This window comes from Solea solea, chromosome 14, assembly GCF_958295425.1.
Source record: "Solea solea chromosome 14, fSolSol10.1, whole genome shotgun sequence".
Taxonomy (NCBI): domain Eukaryota; kingdom Metazoa; phylum Chordata; class Actinopteri; order Pleuronectiformes; family Soleidae; genus Solea; species Solea solea.
The window spans coordinates 25,141,281-25,163,546 of record NC_081147.1 but is presented as its reverse complement, the minus strand read 5'-3'; the positions used below and the strand labels follow the sequence as shown (position 1 = coordinate 25,163,546).

Sequence of the window (22,266 nt, the reverse complement as noted above, 5' to 3'; positions counted from 1 at the left end):
CATGTACTTTTTTTTTTGTCTTTGTCAACAGTTCTGCTTGACGAGAGATTTCCATGCTCTCTACAGGAGCGCTCCGAGCCATTTCACCTTTGTTCACCTAATACGGAATTTAAATAAGTGTTTTACATACTTGGAGGTCATTGTAGTTCTCAGCAGTTCTTTCACTTCTTTACTACATTCATCGGAGGGGGGGAAACAAAAGAAACCCTACTTCACTTTGCCAAATGCTCAGGTGCTTTAAAGATAGGCCCTCGATGTGCCTGTGAGGCAGCTGAGGAAGAAAGGCAAATAACAAGGTCACAGAATCCCCTCCTCTCGACACTAACAGCTGTATTAAACATTTCAATTCATCTCATTTCAGCAGAGCTCGTTCATTCGCGCAACCGAGGGAGATGACACAGTCGGGTTGAAAAGAGCAGATGCATCAGAATCAAAAGAGGTTTCTTTTTATTTGGCCTCTTTTCTAAACATTATCATCAGTGGTTTTTGTCCCGAGGAAAACAAGAAAAAGTGAATAGACAATAAATCTTATCCAAAGCTGTTTTCACTTCCTGCACCAACTGTAGCCGGAAAACTGGGTGACGGATCGACTAAATCAAATGTTCTAAATGATTTGAGACTTGTGAGTTAAATTCCAAAAAACAACACATTTAATAGCGTCAGCGCTGCAGGCTGCCGATCTTCCTGTGGTAAACATTGTATTGGAGCTCCAGCTAAATGAAGTACATTTTTCAGTATTCAGAAAGTCGAGTCCAGGCAGATTCTGACGGCAGTGAAACTAAACCCAACTGGAACTCGTGACTCATCTTGTTTTCTCAGAAACCTGATGTATTTAGATTAAAATGAAAAGCCTGCTGTATTATCACCACTGTATGCCAACCATATCATGACATTTATAAGATTCATGTTAGGAAATTAAAGCGTTATTGGAAATCAATACTTGTTAGGATTATGTTATCGTATCAAACTGAGTCAGATTCACTGCACAGGGCCAATCAAATTTATTACAGCTTTTTTCATTTTAGATAGAGTTGTAATGCAAACTATCGATGTCATGATTATAGATTTTCTTGATACGATTATTGTCGGAGAATTTATCACAATATTACGATTATCGCGATTATTGTAACACTATGAATGTGTAAAATCACATGAACACTGCTTATAGGTCTTAAAGTTTCATTTATTTATATCTTTTGATGTCACGATTAATTGTGAAATCAAGTAATCGTGACATCCCTAATGCAAACACACAGGGTATCACACTGTCTCGGGTGAACGGGGGGGGCGGGAGCACAGGCTGCTGACACAATGCAATCACAGGCGTCTTCAGTAATGCTTGGAGTCATGGCTTTGAACATGTACTACATTAACTTGTGGCAGATGTAACTAGGAGCTGAGCAATGCAGCCGAGTAACACGAGTGGAATTATCTGGACTTACAGACTGCGGTCACGGTGCCCGGAGGCAAAAAAAAAAAAATACATTTACAACTGATAGTTTCTCAGTTCATTGCTGACATAATCTGTGAGTGGCAGCTGTAAAAAAAACTACGTAAATACTTAAAGCGCCGTCATAAACTGAGCGGCATCATAAAGTAAATCTGTCGATCCGCTGTGTCCAGAATTACGGCACAGCTTTGAGACTAACGGCACTAAATGCCATCTGACTGCCCATGAAAACTGCACCTGTCTGCAACTCTGCTCATGAGGACCCTGCACGCACCTTTGTGGAATATTCAAAGTGTGCCACCATTGTTTATCAGGACAAAAGATAAGACGTTAATGCCGATGCATTATTCATACCTCCGTTAGAAGGAACTGGAAGGGGGTAGAGAATCAATTTGCCTCAGCTCGCAATAAGGAAACTGTCTGGCAGGACTGATGTCTTTTAATTAGATGATGTTACAGATATGAATGATGTCTGCCACACTCCTGATAGTCAGCGCCTTGTCATCGTTGAATAATTCGGTAAATAACGGCCCAGTGCATCATGGGTAAACAGATAAGGTGTCATCCATCATAGTGTGATAAAGTGTCATCAACTTTCAGTAGACGTGTCATAGTACATTGTGGTGTTGACTGCCATTAACCACTGCCAGTACAAAAGACAGACGAGACATGGTGAAATAGCCTTGTCACTCAGCACAAGGGACAACCTTGGATATGTGTGTATTCACTGTACAGTCAGAAAAGTTTTCCTAAAATTGTCCGTAGGGGATTTATGTGGAAATGCAAATGAGGCAAAAGTCAGTCAGGACAGTTTTTCTTGAACGTTTCCCTCCAGCTCTGGGCCAACTTTAAGGCAGAATATCAGAAAGAGCCCGTCTGAGATTACACCAGGATAATCTCCTGAAATGTCACGGCTGGCGAGTGTTCTGCCTCCCGCGTGTTCGACCCCAGTCGATCCACTCAGTGTCTGGGTGTCTGTTCTGAATGTGTCTGAATTCCTGCTGTGTATTCAATATGTAGAGTTCATGTAGCGCTGGTATATACACAGTACAGAAGTGATACGTTACTCAGGGATTCAGTGCCTTTGCAGTAGATGAATTTAGGGCACTTGTTAGCAAAGATGGCGGACACTGTTTACATGCTGGGAATAAGGTCCCGTCCCACTACGAGTGGGTCTAAAAAGTATCATTGCAGTTTCAAGCCTCAGGACCAAGTGTCACTGGTGGGCACGTAACAAAGAAAAGAATGAAGATATTTCTCGACTCGGGAAACTTGTGTATATATAAACTTCTATATATATATATATATATATATATATATATATATATATATATATATATATATATATATATATATATGTATATATATATGTATATATATGTATTATATACTCATATTACACTACGCTCTATGTATTTGTAATGTTTGTATATGGCAATCTGCAACAATTCTGCATTGATGCTGCATCCAACTCTTTCTTCAGAGCCTCTGGAGTTGGACACTCTGCTGAGACAAGATTAGAACTATAAGGGAAAGGTCAAACTCACAGTTTGCCACAAAATAATATTCCATCCTGAATATTAAAGGGGAGTCTGGAACAAAGTACACCAGTGAGTAACTTTGTTTCCTGGTACCATATCCATGCAGTGAAATCTTCCGTTGGGTAGTTTAAGTCAGGTAGCGCTTTAAAAATCTGCTAAATGTGAGGCAGATTGTGACTGCACGCTTGGGCCAATGTGCTGTTTAAGCCCTTTTAATATGGCTGTAGAATCACTGGGGGCTTTGTCTGTGCACCATGCAGTTTAAATGTTATTAGTTTGGGTACACCTACTAAATGCGTTCACTAAGCATCCAGACGTGCCGCTTCAGACATCAATGAAAACGAATGTGCAAATACTTGGAAAGAATCCCTTGTCTGAATGCTCCCTCAGGCTACTTTGTTGGCATTAAACCTTTCGCCATACTCTCAGGTCCACACGCAGCAGACGTACAGTGCATCATTCTTTTTAAACACCTGCAAAAGGGCTTATTTCCTCGTCTCTGGTGGGTGTTTTTTTGCCGTTAGATTTATTTATTCAGTACACTTTATTTATTTAGCTGATTCCCAGTAATGGTCTTAATTGCACTTTTCCATCAAGTAGCACAGTAACGCAATTTGTGCTGCACTGTGGTTGTGTATCTCACCGTGCTTGTTGTTCTTGGGTCCCAAGTTATTGATCTGAACCCTGACACCTCCTGACAGAACACACAGCTTGGAGATACAGCTCTTTGATTTGTGCTGAGGGTATAGAAGCCTTGAAGTGCCTGTTACTCTCCTTGGAGACTGGTGGAAAAACCGAGACGGACTGAAATGTGATCTATCACACACTGTAATGTTGACGTGGCCCTCATAGATTCCTTGACTTCTTATATCTATTTCACACAGTATCAAATGAAATCAAATGCCTTTATTGTTATTGCAGAGTGTGCAGAATGAAATAGGTCTCCCGTGCTACTTGTAGTAAATAAATAACAGGTAAACAACTGTAGATGTATCCAAAGACACATCAGAAGGTCATGTTACAAACTCTATAAATAATATCTGCACAGACTAAGGTTGCACAATAGTATCTCTTTGTATTCAGTTCCGTCTATTATATTCTAAGAGTTCACAAAATCTTGACACTGGATCTGCCTACAGCAACAAAGTTATGGCCCGGCATGCTTTGGCACCTTAAATGGCACAATTAGTTACTTTGTTTTTGATATACATTTACATTTAAGCATTTAGCTGACGCTTTTATCCAAAGAGACTTACAAAAGAAGAACGAGCTACATGGAAGTAGTCTTGGAAAGAACTCCACAAGATAGGAAAAGTTAAGGTGGATCCAAGTGCAGAAGATTGTATTTCCTTTTTGCTCTGAGGTCACGAGAAGGGGCATTTAAGTCAACTGGACTGGTTCCTGAGCTCTCATGAGGGAATTTGGTCAAAGAAATGTCCTATGGAAGACTGCACCGGTTTACTTTATAGTTTTTTATGGTACTCCCAGTTGAAAATCAGTGATATGCTCTGTTGCCAGCTTATCTATCCACATTAGGGCAGCTAAAGCATCTTGATTAAGCTGAGAAATTAATCTTATCACAAGGTCCATTTGGTACACGTTATGAAGCTTTTAATCATATCATATTATTCTCATCAAAAAATACTATTTGCCCATTTATTTCTTTTTTTTTAATGGGATAAAGCCTCTGCAGTTACTGGCTGTTTAGAGCCACTCAGGTGGAAAAGGGCAGAGCCAAGGTGGACATTTATCTCAAAAATCTAAACACCGATTAAAAGAAAGAAGATAACAGTACATTAAGGTGTTGCACCAAATGGATCCCACAAAATGAACATAGTGGAGCTCTGAAGGCTCCATCTGTCTTTCATTAAAACACCGCGATGATCAGGTTTTAAACCCAGAGATGAATTGCAATTGGTTGTTGTGGTTCAAGGTCAGTGTAACAGTTAATCATATCACTCTGACAATGTTCTGGTGGAAGTAAAACAATCCCTGGCCAGTCATTTTGGTTTGAATAGGTTTTATGTGTAGAGCATATTGGTTGTGTCTGTATAATTGTGATTTTTTCTTTGCTTTTCCCCCTAATTTTTTTCTACTTTTCTTTAATTTCATGGCGTCTTCTTTCCCATTTCCTTGTGTTTAAATGCAAATTAAATTTGCATTTTCAACTTTGGCGTAATCCCCTACATTTGCAGAAAGTTTGCCTTGCTACGAAAATGAGTTGACATACACTCTCTGCTCCTGTGAAGATTGTAATTAGACATTGAAACAAACAGCTGGGAAAGCTCTTTCCTTCCATTAAGACAGCCACGGCACAGTGACAATTAATGGATACTCAGGCTTTTACTTGTCCTGACCCCTGCTGAGCATTCCATTCATAAACCGCCACAAGTGGTGTTAAATTGGTTTCATAATTCATGGTTCATTTTCCAATATATGCAACCCTGCTATCTCCAGAATGTATTAAAGAGATTTAAAAGAAGTTGGATTACTTTTTTCTTTCTTTTTCAAAGTGGTCCTCAGTTGAATTACAAGGGCCAATTTTCTCTGCAACTCTTTTCTTTCCTATTCAACTTGATGACAAAGGGAAGTCTCATTTGTTGCAATTTTATATGTTTACTGAAAACAACAATTTTCTGTGGAAAAACAGGATTTGTTTGCCATTCATTATTAAAGTTTTACCTCTGAGCTCCTCACATTAGTTGTATGCACCAAGTCCTTGACAGTCCTGCAAGCACGTAAGAATCAAAATGATTATAACGCACAACGATATTCACTCAAAACAAATGTTGTGACTATGAATCAAGCAAACTACACACATGTTATTCATTATAAGGAGGCGTGTTTATCTCCTTGACTGGTCACTGATAAGAAGCACTTTGAGTACATAGTTGCAGTCGCAGCATTCTCCTCATTGTGTGATATAATCATCAACGATTAAGAACCACTGTGTTTCTGTCACTTCAACAATTAGACATTCACATCTACACTGGATTTCTTTTACCATAATTATTCCACCACGCTTCGACAGCAGCCCACAGTGGACAAAACAAACATGAGCGAGTATAGAGTGGGCATTTCACATGTTGCATCAGCACATTCCCACAGGAACCAGAGGGATAAGGGTAGGTGTACGAAGGTGGTTGCATGATGTAAAATTAACACAAGATGCCTCATTAAATTCTCTCCATCAAACCTCAAGCTACATACCAAAAAAAACCCCACAATAAATCTAAAATAATAAACGGTTGTGACACAATAAGTTCTAATAAAAGAGCTTCTCTTTTACAAGTGAGAGGGAGCCAACATCAGGTCAGTTAACGGCATCATCGCGTTCATTTGGCCTACTACGTCAAACAAATAACACCAGAAAACAAATGGGTACAAATAGAATACAAGCACAAGCCAGCATTAATTTAAAACCACTGCAATTTGGAGTAACTACTCCCATTTATTCTCTGTTTAAAATCTTTTTAAATTGTCCACAAGATGTTCAGCCCTATAAGGGATGTTTGAGTTGGAGATCATTGGTTACACTGTGTCCTTACCCAAATAATGACAAATTAAGATGTTTTTAAACACTTGTGATTCAGCTAACTTGAAAAAACAGCATTTGTTCTTAGAGTTTTCTACAGCCTGGTAAACACAGTCTGTGCAGTTGCCGTCTTGCTGCTGCCGCTGCTGCTGCTGACAGAGCAGTGAGGCTGTAAGAGGTCACAGTGTTTTTAGATGAAGTGAGTGAACGCTTCAGAGCACTCACATGCCACTGATGGCTCCGGATTAAATTCCCAGTGGGGCGAAACCTCCTCTCAAAAATGTATATCTAATGTCTTCCTCCTATAGAATTTGCTTTTCCGGCTGTCGAGATTGTTTATCAGCTCAGTGTAAACAGATTGCCGTATTCGTCGTCTCCTCCCGACATTTAACATCTCCTGTCAAGCATCTGAAGGTGTTTGTCGTGCACCATTTGTAGCCGTGTGGCTCGTGTGCTTCTGCAGATGTAGATACAGACCATGCAGAAAACACAGACTTCCAGCGGGTAAAACCGATTGATGCTAAATATACTGCTCTCTTAACAACACACAGTTAATCTGATGTTTCTTGGTATAGTGAAGCCGTCACTTGATACTTTACTCTCAGTGAAATTTAGCACCCTGGCTTCACTGCTTGTTGACTTACTTATTGCATTAAAAGAAAACATTTTTTATTTGTTGTTTTCTAAAAGGTAGCTGCGATAAAATGAGTCCAATTAGAGCTCCTCTTAGGTTCTGTTGCATACTAATGCTGTGCGTCCCTCAGGATCTCTCCCAACAGCTGCTTTGAAAGCAGACTGGAGGCTTATCAGCCAACGATAATACACTCACTCAGGCCACATGGTAATAGTTTAGTTATTTTTATATTTGTAACGGTAGTGGGAAGAGAGAAGAAGGTAATATCATTATGGCCTTTGTACCGACTGAAGGTCATTTATTTTAGTTAAAGCATTATTATTATTATTATTACCTCTTTCAAAGAGGTTACTTTTTTATCGGCATGGGTTTATGTGAAAGTTTGTCTTACACTTAAAGGTGCAGGTGAGAAAGTGTTGACGCTCTTGTTTCCCGTGTTTCACCATAGATGCACAGATGAGACTGGTTAGTGTAGTCAAGCCTGCTTTTGTCTCGTATCAAATGAGTCTAAATGATCTCTTGTTAATGTTTATTTAAGGGAAAAACTTTCAAAATTCATCATCAAATTTGCAAACTTCTTCAACCTAAAGTTGAATCTCCCACGTAAACAAACCCAAATGTATTCAGAAGGATGAATTCACTGGTGCAGATGTCTCAGACAGTGTTGACTGGAGCTATTATCTCAAAGACACTCAGACGATCTTAATCTCACGTCTGTGATGTCGCAATAAGCCTCCCGTTGTTTACTGCTGTTTAATATTTCCTCGTCTTGTTTCCTCGCCGTTTGTTTACTTTTGCAAAATCAATGAAGCACAGTTTCAATAAGTGTAAATCAAGTGCAGGACAAACGCGGCGCAGGAAGGGAAATGTGAAGTAGAAGGAAAAATTACAACCTGGACAAAGTTAAATATGAAATGTCTCAGAGATATAAACATGGTACATTATAATGTGCCTCACAGTGTCTTTTTGGTCAATATTCAGTGTGCGTCGTACCATTCTCATTTCCAATTGCTCGCATAGACTAAGATGAATCTGCATTGTGTTGTCTGAAAGAACAGCCTGGAACGCTGTGAACACATGATTGTATTTTTCCCTGTCATTAGGCAGAAATCTCCTGATTTATTTGGCAGTTGTTTTCTCATTATGTGGCTTATATAAAATCATTTTTCTTTGAGGTGTTCGGTAACATGTGAGCTACACAATAGAACTCTGTTCTTCCTTCTTTGGGAGCAAGTTTGCACTTATCCACCGAGCCAAGATCAGAGTGTTCACATGATGTGTGCTGTGCTTCCTTGTGTGTGTTTACGTGTAAGCTGTGACTACTTTGCATCAGGGAAAATACTTTTTTTTTATTTATCTCCACTTCAAAATGTCAAAGCAGTGGGGGTTACACAAGTGTTCAGCCTCAGTAATGTTGAACATCACTGAGATGGAGAGAGAGAAGGAGGAATGAAAGACTTGGTGAAGAGAGACGGAGCAAGCGAGCATGTGTTTGAGACAGACAGCGACGGAGCATGATAGAGCGCGGAGTACGGAGGCTGGCTGAGCGAGCGAGCTGCGATTTGTCTTCATGCACCCAGCCTCTCGCAATGTCCTGCAGGCCTGGGCTATTTCCCCTGACAAGCTTGTTGCCTCCAGTGCAATAGGTGATTTACCTCTTGCCGTGTCACTGGCTGACGCCCCATTCTGGAAGCAGCGCAGAGTAAATCAAGAGTCTGGACTACGCTGTTAATCACTAATTACAGGTTGGGCAGTGAAGGTTGATCCTTCCCTCGAGGCTGAATCCCTCAAGCCTCAAATCAGACAAAAAAAAGAGGAGCCAAGGCCACTTCCTCCTCTGATAAATCTCTTGCAGAGCAGGTGCTGGACTCAAAGTGTTTGAGTCAGCTCCAAATGCCCAGACTCCCATCTCTCTGAGGAGTTTCTCATTGTGGTCAGATTCTAGCCCTAACTTCCTTTTTTATCCCTCCCCTCCTTCCCTCTATCCGAGAGCCAAAGCTGTGATGGAGCACGCCTGCCCGTCTGTCGCCCACTTTCATCTTTAAATTCTCCTTATAACTTCACACATTTCTATCCCCCGAGGGATCAGTGGCAAATCGAGTTTGTTGCGTGCAGCGTATTCCAAAAGCATTAAGATACAAGGGGGCTGTAATTGAATGGTTAGGGAGGACATTATTTGGTGAAGATTTTTTGTCAGCGTATCCACCCACCAACACCTCCAGCACCATGGAGAGCTCCAAGTGGCTGCACGGTTTGTTGATCTGCTGGTTATAGTGTTATTAGTGTCGGGAGGAGACGGATGCGTGACTTAGAGACTGTTCCGTTGTCCCTGCTCTGCTGTTTTTTTTGGTCCTTATATATATTCTGTTTTGTTTGTTTCCTTTGGTCAGTTCTGGTTGTTTTTTTGACATAATCTTAAACACACACTTGGCCTTAAAGCTGCAGTAGGCAACATAAGCCCCCTTTCCACCTATGGTCCCAGCTCGCCACGCCACAGCACGGTGTTGGTTGGTTTTCCACAACAAAATAGTTACCTACTCAACGTGGGCGGAGCCATCACTGCACAGTTGCATGAAACTGCCTTGACTTTGTTTTACATGCGACACACACACCCACACAGTGACTAGTGCAGTTGTTTTCAGTGTAACTGAATCACTAGTTAATCAGTTAATTAAAAATATTTGTTCAGTACTTCCTCCATGACTGGAGCACTGACTCCGTCTGACACAGTCACTGCACTGAAATACAGCGGCAGGGTTTGTAATGTCACTAAATACACCAGCCTCCTCTGTTAAATATTGAGATTTTAGACATTTCCCTGGTAATAGTTGGAGATTAACCCACATTTTTAGGATTGTTAAGTAGTTTTTAAGTGATCTACAGTCCGGCATTGTTCGGCTTGACTCTTGTGTCTGACTTTTGGTCACGCCTCTTCCTGTGACGGCACTCTGACCAATCAGTGGCCGGCAGTCTGGCGACGTCACGCATAGTATCGCCTCAGCTGAGGAACTTCAGCAGAGCTCCGAGAAGGAGCTTCTATTGCAATTTCCTAGAAATTAGAAATATCACTATTTCAGCATTGGCAACAGCTGCTTACACTGCAAAGCAACAACATATCAACTTAAGAAAATAAAAATAAAAGGCTAAAACAGTTTGTGAGAATCAGCAGAGCACGTTTCCATGGTAACTATGGCATTCTTTGTTGTAATGTTTGTCCAAAAACGAGAGAACTGGACTAAAAAATGTTGAGCTACAACCTCTGACCTCGTCAGTTGTATAATGGCGATAAAGATCTCTTTCTTTATCTTGTATCCATGCATAATTAAACAGGAATAGCACTTGAAATTAAATGCAGGCCCTTGCAGACCTCTGCACACACATGGCTATAGTCTTTGACAACCTTATTTTTTGAGTAATCTTTGGTTTAGTTTGGAGTTTCCATGGATTAATTGGGGATTATTAGTGACAAGATGTGCATTTTAAGGTGCCATCTAAATCTGTCTGAGCTGATTGACACAAAAATAAAAACTCCAATCCTTTGTTGTTGGTTTTACCAAAGAAACGACACACAAGAAACCAGCTGATTACATGCCGTTGAACATTTTTCTGGAAAGAATTTGTTCGCCAGACAAACAGGACAGTTTGAGCTCCAGCTCTGAAGTTAAATTAGTTCCATCCTTTTTTAAAAAATGTCCAGCAGAATTAAAGTTTGGAAATGTAGGGTGCAGAGAAAAGCTTTTTTCTTGTGAATTGTTATTTAAATATTTGTTTTTGAAAAGTTGTCCCTCTGTAGCTTGGCCCTGTGGTATAAAGTGTTTTTACACCACAGGGATTTTAGACTTGTTAAACTCAAAATCTCTCACCTTTCACACAGACTTTGACTGATCAAACCTTTCCCATCAAATCACTTGTCACATGGTGAAGGTTTCTTTATAAAGTTGGTGATTTCCTTTCATATATAGTTTTAAACTCCCTCTTTTTAGATCAATACACAGTGACGGGACATCACAGGACATTTTATCACCGCCCAGTGACTCATGCATGAATAAATCATCGTTGCGTGTTGCATGTTAATGGATTTTAGAAGCCTAAGTTTCAAGTATGACGTGATTTGATATGAATAATATTACCCGCATTGTTCTCAGGTTATAATTCAAACAAGCATGTGCATTATCAAAAGAGCACATACATTATATTATTTTTCCATTTACTCCTTAACTTAATGCTGAGAAGTGTGCACTGCAACGGGAACACCTGTAATAAAATGCAATGTGATGCAATAGCCTTGCAATAATATTCACTATACACTAGTTTCACGGGGCTGATCATGTTCAATCTGTCAACTGTCTCACTCTATGTTAACCAGCCAAGTTATTATTATTATTATTATTAGTGGTGAATATTTGTTCACATAACCATGTTCTCAAAAACATGTCATAGGTTAGAAAGGTTTGCACAAATAATGGCCCCTTTTTTTCCACATAAAATTGGGTAAAATAGATTTCCACTCATTTTCAATTCCTCTAAAAAGCAAATGGATCAAATGGATGATCACCATTTACAATCTTGTTTTTGCTTATAGTATAATCATCTACACTTTTAGTTCTACTCCGCTCAGAGGAAATAGCTGATATTAATCCTCTAATTTTTATGTAATCCTGGCAGTGATTTGCCCGGGCTTAAGCAGGGTTTTCATGAGGCCAAATGGGAGATTAGAAGTCTTAACTTTGAAGCTTTCTCACCGAAAACGTGTACGAGTTGTCTCACGGCTCTGGTCTGATTAGGAACGGACCTAATGGGTGAGCGAGGCTTCAGAGTTCAAAGACACGACATGTGGATTAAACAATGGAAATGAGTACGAAGGTTAAAAAGCATTGGCAGGCCTTTGGTCGAGGGGCCACCAGAGTCACGCTGTAATTGAAGGCCCTCTCATCCTTATTCTCTAGGCTGTGGAAAGTGAACGCTGTTTGCTGGACCTGCGCTTTCATTAGGTTTTGTATTTCATGCCCTTAGGAGCAGAACAAATTGAGTCTCTGTTTCCTTTTGCTCTGCTGCTCATTACCCGAGAGAAAGATTAAAACGGAATTCACTCTCAGGCCACGTTACATACAGTAACACCGCCGCAGAGCGCATGAGTGGTCATTGTACTCATCGTCTCATCAGAGTAACTGGACGCACAAAAGACGCTAACCGACCGTAGCATTGCTGACCTTTCACCTCTTCTCCTTGGCCTTTCTTTGAGGCAATAGAGTTAGTTTGGAAAAAGTAAAAGACCAGAAACAGGAATATAAAGTAAACTGCTGCGTTTCATCTCTAGTTCATTAAAGGTCAGGTGTGTAACATTTAGGCTTGAAAGTAGCCTTTTGTAGCCTCATTACAGTGCCCTCCTATAGTATTGGAACAGTGAGGCCACTAACTTTATTTTTGCCATTGACAAAAAAACATTTGGGTTTGACATCAAAAGATGAACATTTCAGCTTTTCCAGGTATTTACAGGTGTGTTGTGTTGCCCAGGTGTGTCCTATTACATTGTTTACTCAAACAATAAATGGCACTGAATGCTACGCTCAGTTTCAGATTGGGCAGGGTAGGTTAGGAGCCGTCTGTGGGTGAACAACAAGCATTTGTGAATCTGAGAGAAGATGGTAAATCAATCCCATCAAAGCCAAATGTTTTCAGTGCATCACAGTTCCACTACTATAGGAGGGCAGTGTATATGTGTGGAAGGCAAAAAGTCCTGATTTACACTGATCGCACTGTGCTCTGACTCAATGATTTAATGATTGAATCATTTCTGACAGAATTCATCAACAGACAGTGACAAATGGTTACTTTTAACTCACGTTTCCATCATTGAAGTGACTCATCATGGGTTCCTGCTCGCATAACAATGCGTTTTTCCACGTGAACGTGATGCACTTTAGCTGAATGTTTGCTGTTTGTTAGAGCGATTGCTCATATTTACACCTTTACCAGCAAATGTCTTGTTTGACTCGAGGTAACGACTATTGTCAGTTTCAATTCTGGTGAAATATAACCAGAACTCTCGTCTGCTCTGACAGAGACACACAGACGCAGATCTCTTCTCAGAATCTGTCACAGACAAACAACTTAATTTGTCCGTTACTGTTACAAGCACCATTAACGTCAGTGCTTATTCATTCTACAGGGCTAAATCTCAAAATTTAGCCCTGGGGCCCGTTTAATATCAAGTTTTACTGCACGTCCCTAGATGTTATTAATTCTGACACAGTGGGCTTTTAAATACTTAGGATCACATCTCTCTCTGCTGAGCGTCTACCACATGAACAGAGACAGATTCTTCATTCATGACAGAGCTGAGCTGAATTTTTCCATCTTTTTTTTGTTCTACTAGAAGAAGTGAAGATCTCCCTCAGATCATTTCGTTTAAATCGAGCTGTAACTTTATGGAAATTTAGATCAGCAACGCCAAAGCTATGCTTCCTACCCCAGATGTAAAGTGTAGAGATCACAGCCACATGTCATCATTACCGTGCGTAAACATTTTTGAGGCGTTGCAGGAAACACTGAAGCAAGCAAAGCAGCAACTGTGTTGCCAGGTCTGTGCCTGTGTTTCCATTGGAAACGTCTCCTGACAGATCAGTGGTTTTCTGTTCTGTTTTTCCCTCCAACATTATTTTCCTAAAAAGGATGCACTCTTGTGCTTTTACAACAACAACAGCAGCAGCAGCAGCAGAGGAAGAAGAAGAAGAAGAAGAAGAAGAAGAAGAAGAAGAGCCTGCCTCGTTTTAAACCTTCAGAACTCTGAGCATGTTAAAAATATTCCGGCTTTTACTGACAAAGCAGCGCGCTGCAGATGAGAATCTCAGCCGTCAGCAGACCAGTCGCAGCGGATGCTTCCCAAAAGTGTCTGTTTTGTTCCGTTAGCTAAAAGAAAACACAGATGCCTAGAAGAAGTGCATCCTCAGGGAGAGCAGTAGGAAAAAAAGTACAGCTTCCATTATCATATCCACATAAATTATGCAAAATATTTACAGAGCATTAAACGTAATTCCTTCCCATTACTTTGGGAAATTTCAATAATTGTGCTGCCTCAGTGCATCTTTAACTGTACAAACGTCTGCTTCTGCAGCAGCCAGCTCAGATGCTCTCGTGTTTTTGTTTTCAGGCGTCATTTAAGTAAAAATTGTATCGATGATTTTTTGTGATTGATGTTTTAAGCAGTTGCTGCACAGGCAGAGCGGCAGAGTTGAGTTCTCTCAAAGCTTAAGGTGGACACACGTCAGCCCCAATGTGATTTCTTTTAAATCCTCAATTTGAGTGACTTGTTTTATAACAACACTAAACAGTTAGTAGTCACAATCTCTAGTTTCTTGGATTGGTGTTTCCATTCAGAGGAAAACAGATGATCAAGCATGGCACATATGAGTGGACACCAGTGTGATTGACAGCTTGTACCGTCCAGTAGGAGCCTGGTTGCTGGCGTCTAAAAACGTTAGATTTCTATAACTTGCTACGTGGCCACGCGGTTGGTGTAGTGGTTAGCACTCTTGCCTTTCTGCATGGAGTTTGCATGTTAGCCGCATGTGTGCGTGGGTTTCCTCCGGGTTTCCTCCCACAGTCCAAAACATGCAATATGGGGATTGAGTAAATTGGTCACTCTAAATTGACCGTGGGTTGTTTGACTCTGTGTGGCCCTGTATCTGTCCTCGGTATTTGAGGCCCCGCCCTTTTTTGAGTGACCCCTCAGAGTGTCCGTGGGGTCTTGAAAAGTATTAAAAGTTGATCAATCAATTTTGGGAAAAATGATCGCGATTTCATGAGGTATTCAATTTTGTCCATGGAGTTTGAGTGCAAAAAAGTGAATGTTCCTTTGTATGTTTGTGCTCTATAGATTTAATTGTTTTGTTAGTTAAATATGTGCTGCTGATTACAGCTTGAATGTGTGATAAGGTCTTAAAATATTTTGAAAAAGTCTTAAAAAGGTACTGAAATGAACTTCAGGATTCCTGCATATACCCCGCTCCTGTTAAGACAGCCTGTCATTGTTTTCCCCTCTCGTCCACAGACGTGTACCTGCTCAACCTCCCAGACGACCAGAGAGTCCGCGTCACCACGGTAACAGTCGGCGAGAGCACCGTGTTGACTTGTGCCATCACGGGGGAGCGGAGGCCTCCCATACTGTGGAAGAGGAACGAGCAATATCTCAACAACCTGAACTTGGAAGACATCAGTGTAAGTGCAGCCTGTCACCATTCATTGTTTTTACACAGGTGGAAGAATCCATAAATATGTAGATTCAAAAAAATAAAAATTTAAATAGGTGAATGACTAATGCGCTGTGAAAAAGGTCTAATTACTACATTTTCAGGTCATAAAGCATCATCGCCCTTTAATGATGCTTTCAGAGACGATGCCTTTATTTTTTTGTTAGAGCTGTAAATATCGGGTCATTTCACACCGTATTTCTCTCTTTATCATATTTCAGATTTCTTTTATACGGAGCACATTTTATTTGACTGTTACAGTCGTACTTGCTTTGTATCCTAGATCTGACAATAATCCAGGATGTCAGTTTGGATTCTTGTTTTTTTTTTGTGTTTGGAGAGAGATGAGGGGGATACCAAAGGAGGAAGGACGTACTTTTACAACCCTGTGTGTGTGTGTGCGTTAATGTTCATGCGTGGCTCCAGACTCAGACCCTCTGTGTCACTTCCATCCACATCAAAAGCAGCAGGGATACTTCTGTGGCATGGTACAGAGAGGACAGGCCTCTTCACTCTGTGTCAGGACGGAACGAGCTCACTGTGACACTGCTGTGCATAATTAAGTCAACACTGTCGCAGCAGATAAAGGGAGACCCAGCGAAGCTGCTAATGTAACATTAAATGTTGATGACCCTTAAAATGAGTGAGAGGCTCCCAGCTGTCGCCGGTCGTCCTCGGCACCATCGACTCGCACTAAACCGGTGCCGTGGTTCTGGTCGGTGGTGACGTGTGATTCCAGTAAAAAAAAAGAAAAAGAAGCTGCTGAAAGCCAGGAGTTGAGTCGTAAAGCCGTGCACTTAAGAGTTAAGAGAGTTTTCCATCGTTTGCCGCCTCCTCTGTTTTTCAGTAAGGCTTCACGGCTGCATTCAAAGCCACAGAAGATGTATGCATATCCTACAGAGTCAGAGTCTGAAGCTCCTGTGGAAGATTTAAGAAAGCAGGAATAAGCGTGAGGTCTTGCGAGGTCGACACAGCCTTTGATATATCATTCATATGTTTTTTTTCTTCCCAAAATTGTTTTACTACTTAACTCCTTTGCACATTCCGTCGAAGTACATTGTGCTGATATCGCCTGAAGACATAGCTGAGTTCAGTGTCCTCATCACAGGTGGTCTTTGTCTGCGCTTCACACACCATCAGCACTTCCCCTCATGACTAGTACACACACACACACACACACACACACACACACACACACACACACACACACACACACACACACACACACACACACACACACACAGGTACACTGTTTAATACAAATGTCAGCTCAGGGATCAAAGCATCTGCTGTCACATTCTATCAATTATAGCGCTTTAAAAAATGTGTTTTTGTAAGTTGATGATGTAAGGTGAAGGACTTGAAATGACCTTTAATCCTTTTCATCATAACTTGCTTCAATGTTTTTATTTATTTAATTTTTACTTTTCAACTTTTCACCATGCAGTCTTTATCTTTTTCCCATTACTGGGACAGTGAAGAAGAGAACCGTCCACCTCGCTAATCAATCAAACCTTGGCCTTTTGTGGGCGGCCATCATACTGTGGGAGGAAACATCAACATTTCATTTCAGTTCATAAAACTCAAACCCAGACATACAAAACATCTTGGGGGCATAAAGCCCAGGAGGTAGAGCAGTGACCATTATCTTTACCCCCTTTCATGCTGACTCTCTGTAGCATAGGCAGTTTTAGTAGAAGATCAATAGAAGTGTCACATCTTCATGTGTCCTGTGATCATCTGAATCATCTACTTATCTTATATCTTAATTATTTCTCTGCATTTGACCCATCCTAGAGTTAGAGTTAGGAGCAGTGGGCTGCCACACTGAGTAGTGCCCGGGGAACAATGGGGGTTGGGTACCTTGCTCAGGGGTACCTCAGCCCTTTTGACCTGGTGGGGACTTGAACCGGCGACCCTCCACTTACAAGCCAAGTTCCCTTTCCACTTGGCCCACAGGCTGCCCCAAAACAGTGTTCCCTGAGCGCCAAATCACTAACCACTAGACCACCAGGGAAGTTATTGTTATTGGTACAAGTTGCTATGTTTACTTAATTATTGTCAGTAAAAAACAAACTCAAACAAACCAGCTCTGTGAACTCAAAGGCAAAAGTTCCCCACGGTCAGAATTTTATTCCTCTGAGATCTCTTGTTTGAATTTATGCTGGAAGGTTGATTTGGAATTGAACAATAGCTCAATAACATTGATGATGACGGTGCAGCTTCTTGAAGTAAAGCTACCGGAGCGGCACTTTTTACCCCTCTGCTCTGCAGCTGTCAGATTCTATCTGCTGGTGGCTAAGGAAGCGTCCAGCGACAGCGTGAGCTTGTCCACCTCTTACTTTTAGAGCAGTTGTCCTCACGCTGGCCGCCACCGGCGAGTGAATGAGGACGAGTGCCAGCAGTGCACTCGTCAGGAGACGCTGTGCAAACCACACATCACCAAAAGAAACCGAGCCGACGCTGGCTTAACCCAGATTTATATTTGGCTCTGAGACTTACAGTCAATCACTGTTGATCCTTCCAGAGAGGAATAACTTCTGTCTGCACCTGGCATCCCACCCCCCCCCCCACACACACACACACACACACATTCTAAATTGCCTTGCAGACAATTTCCTTCATAATTGCTGGCTGTTAATATTTGTGAGCAACCACTGCCGGCATTAATGAGAGTAATATCCCTGTGAGTGCACAGGGGAGGGTAATGCAGTCCAGCCTCACAGGCCGTCCCAGGTTACACTGTGGTTATTTTTGAAAATGCTCGCATTAATCCCAGCGATGAGCTCGTATCCCAGAGTTTACTCGAGCCTCTCCAGATTTTTGACAAAGCAGCTCAGCTGTGATTCCATGAAGTTGACAGTTGCTGGCTGTTACATCATCATCCTCATCATCATCATCATCCTGGGCTGACAGGATTTATTTCCTTCCCTAGTGGACAAAGCAAAAGACTGTGTGTGTGTGTCTGTCTCTTTAGGACATTTTCTGTCGTTAAGACTGACCTTGTCAGGATCAGTAGTCCTCGTGGAGACTAAGACCTGGTCCTGATGTGGTTAGGTTAATGTAAGAGTACTTCCAAATAAATGGAAGTCAGTGCAGTCAGTGCCTTAAGTAGAAGCTGTGCAAACACGTGTGTGTGTGTGTGTGTATGTATATGTGTATTGTTTATCGAGTTATTGAAGTCTGTGTCTTTATCAGGAAAAAAACTTTACAATCTAATCACAAACTATCGCAATGGGTGTTTATAATATATAATAATATATATATATGTGTATATATATATATATATATATATATATATATATATATATATATATATATATATATATATATACTGTATATATATGATACATAATGCTCTGTGGGTTTTCCATCCTCTCTTCATGGAGATGTACCAAATATGTGTGTTGTATTATTATTATTACTAATGATTATGTTCAGTCATTAGTTATTCTTCACGCTGTGTAACATTATATTGCAGATAAGCCATGAAGTCATTAATCACAGTGGCCGGTTGTTATCATGTGCCAAGATTTATTTTTTACTGTTCAATTAATTCTTATAAAGTGTTTGAAGGCAGAAAATCACACTCGCTGACACCATTCCTTTAGAGATTAGACCTGCACGCTGTACTTAGTCAGTAAGTACTTACTCAATATGGAGTCATTCCATTATTATCTTTTAAATGGTCAGAACCTGCTGGAATATTATTGCCCGTCGTGATTTGCTTGGTTTAATTGACAGTTGAAAAAAAAAAACCCAGCTCAATTTAACTGCATTACAAAAATACAATAATACAAGAAGGGACTTATGTGACTGTTACTCTGACCACTGTGGTGTTGCTGAACAATCCCTGTCTAATTCTAACTTTTGTGTGATTTCTCCCCAACAACAGATTCCATCTCAGGTAGGCTGGTGGTTTTATTTGTCTCAACAAACTGACATGTTTGTGACAAGTCACTCTTTTTTTTTTAAAGTTATTTGTTTTGTTATCTCATTCACAAAATCACATAAAGCCATAGTGAAGTCCCTGCAGCAGATGCATGAAGCCATTTCTCGGGGGTTCCTACACAGTATGGAAAAGTATGGAATTAAATGACTTTATTATTAAGCACGGAACAAAGTCTGTGTTGTTTCCAGACTATTATCTCACTTTCTAAAATAAAATATATCATTATATACAAATCAAAACAAGTTTACTAACACAACATAGCCTACCTGTAGATGATATGAAACTAATCAAGCTGGCTGTAGAATGGTGTCGGGTTACCATGGTTACCATGCGACTGCGATTGATAGCAGACAGATAAAGGAAACAAAGTGGGAAAATAAAGCTCGATGCAAACAATGCTTGAAAACTTTCGACATCTCCAACATTTTAAGCCGTATGCAGGGGCGAAATCACCGTCGTCTCGGCAACATAATGGCATACATAATCAGGATTTATTGTACGTGTTAAAAGTTGGATTATTTTAAAACCATTTATTTACATAATAAGCATCTAACAATCTAACAAAGTCTGGAAAAGTATGGCGTTTTTGAAATGGAAACTGTTGGAGCCCTGATTACGGCGTCATTAATCATCCACACGTGATCTGCTTTTATCGTTGGGAAACTTTATTTCTCCAACAATGAGGGAACTTCTTTAAAGGCATCATCCCAACTGGAGGTCAGCTGCCGAGTGAGGTGGCACTTTGGTGTCCTTTCAGGAGTGACCCCGGCACTGACAGCTTTATTAATTATCCTTTCTTGAGGGCCATGGCCTATTTTGTAAATCCACCTCTACCTGCCCTTGTCTCCCTTCCATCTGAGTAGCTGAGTTAGCCCGGGTTTGCTTTGTCTGCAGAGAGCTGGGCGCCGGCTGATACGAGCTGAGACGAGCCGCGGTGGAGGAATGGCGTGGACGGCCTCCACCGTGGCTCGTTCCAGCCCTCTGAGTTTCATTTCTCCCCCAATTCATTTTTCATCTAAGAAGGCGACACAATATGCTCCCAGCCCAAGGGGCTAAAACGCACCATCGATTTCCCCTCATATTGTGAGGCTCTGATGCTTCACTCAGCCCGAGCCGGCACCGAGCTCATGGGTTACATCCAAGCACGTCGGGACAAACTGATGAACACACTGTATGCCTGTAAACACGGCGGCTCGTGCTTGTTTGTCTGCTGAATGCCAACGTGTAAACAGCCCCGCAGAGATGTGAGCCAAATGTTAAGAGCATTTTTCTTATCGTGAACTCATCTCATATGAAAACCTGGTAAATAAGCCTTTTTGATTTATATGAGCGAGCGCGGTGCTCCGTTACACAACTGCGCGTTAGAGTGCGGGGTCGTTCTTCAGAGGGAAAAGTTCAGCCCCACTAAATGATGCCTAAACCTTTCTTTAATTCATGGCAGACGATCAGGAAAGAACACGACGTGGCACTTGGCCCTCATTAGGTCGGCGAGGAGCGAAGGGAAGAAAAGTCTAATGAGTGCAGAGACACGTTTCACAGGGTCCAGGAAATCCACTGTGCATCAGAAAGTAGCCCAACGTACGAGAGTGAGAACAGACGCGGTTTCTGGACATGCTTCATGTCATCACCTCTATATTTCATTGAGTTAGTTTTTCTTTTACTTTTCTGACGTGAATTCAACATTAACAAAGGCAGTTTCTCACATTGCTACAACTGCATTGTTATTATGCTGATTCAGCAACTCCCTAATATGGTTTTTCCTGTTTGTGTCGCTGTCTATTCAGCAAATCATACGTCAGCATTCAATCTTTTTTTCCTGATATTTATATGCCATGAAACATCTAATATCCATGTTTTTTTTTTAGTCCACTGAAAATGAATGGACTCCTCATCTGTCTTTGATCCAGTGGGAGGAGTTAGCAACCAAAAAAAGACAGCTGTTGTAAACAGGAAAAGCTCTAGCAGGGAATCGCTGACTCCCATGTTCTCTCGTTAGGCTTTCACAGCTATACATAAAACAGTCCACGTCACAGTTTACAGTCCTTCAGAGCACTGACCGAGGACTCCGCAGTGAGTACGAGTCTTTAAGACGGCCGATTATTGACCAGTCACCGTCTTAATGGCTCCCCGATCAAAGCAGCCGTGTGAAAGGTGGAGATTGAGACACATCTTCTCTCTGGATTATAAGTGATTATCTACATTGATCACAGACACACATTATACTGTAGTTTTTTATAGTGCAAAAACATTAATTAATCACAGTGAATTATGATAATCAGTTGTAAAATTAACTCATAATCTCATATATTTAAAAAAACAATTTAAACATCCACAAACGCACATGGAACAATAGAAGAACAGGCAAAAATGCCAAAATGAAGATATTTATATAACACGGGCAGGTTGGACCTGAGCGCTGTGATGCTGTGAAGTTGGTTTTAATGACAGTAAACAGGCTTGTGGTCCACAGACAGGTGGATAAACAGACAGGTGAGTGGTCAGGCGAGCTGGCAGGAGCGCGGGTTACCGCTAAACAAGGAAACACAGCAGATAAGTGCACCGGGGAATTCTCTGGAAACGCTCACACACACACACACACACACGCGCTGCGTCTCAAACCAGTTCACTCTGACACGGTTTGTCCCAAATTTGGCTCCAAAACACAATTACAAGCATTAACTTTGCGTCGATGTATAAGTTACATACTTTACACCCTAATTTGAACTATTAATCTTGTTTAAGGTTGATTCATTTAAACATCTTGATGTCTTATTGAATGAATATGAAGTAAAGTAAAGTTTTTTTTAAATACTGTGTGACTTTATAATTCAACACCGTGTTACAGTGTCTTGTCAAGATAACTTTTTTTAACATGGTCTTAACGAGGTGCCAGACATTTTGCTCT

The 22,266-nt window shown here is 41.0% G+C and overlaps 1 protein-coding gene across 3 annotated transcripts in view; it reads left to right on the top strand.

Moving 5' to 3' along the window:
• fstl5 (follistatin-like 5) overlaps nt 1-22,266 on the top strand; it is a 170,693-nt gene that overhangs the window by 100,723 nt on the left and 47,704 nt on the right. For all 3 annotated transcript variants that reach the window (XM_058650034.1, XM_058650033.1, XM_058650035.1), the window contains one exon: nt 15,211-15,377. In XM_058650034.1, the coding sequence (XP_058506017.1) occupies nt 15,211-15,377 (167 nt within the window). The remainder of the gene's footprint in view (nt 1-15,210; nt 15,378-22,266) is intronic.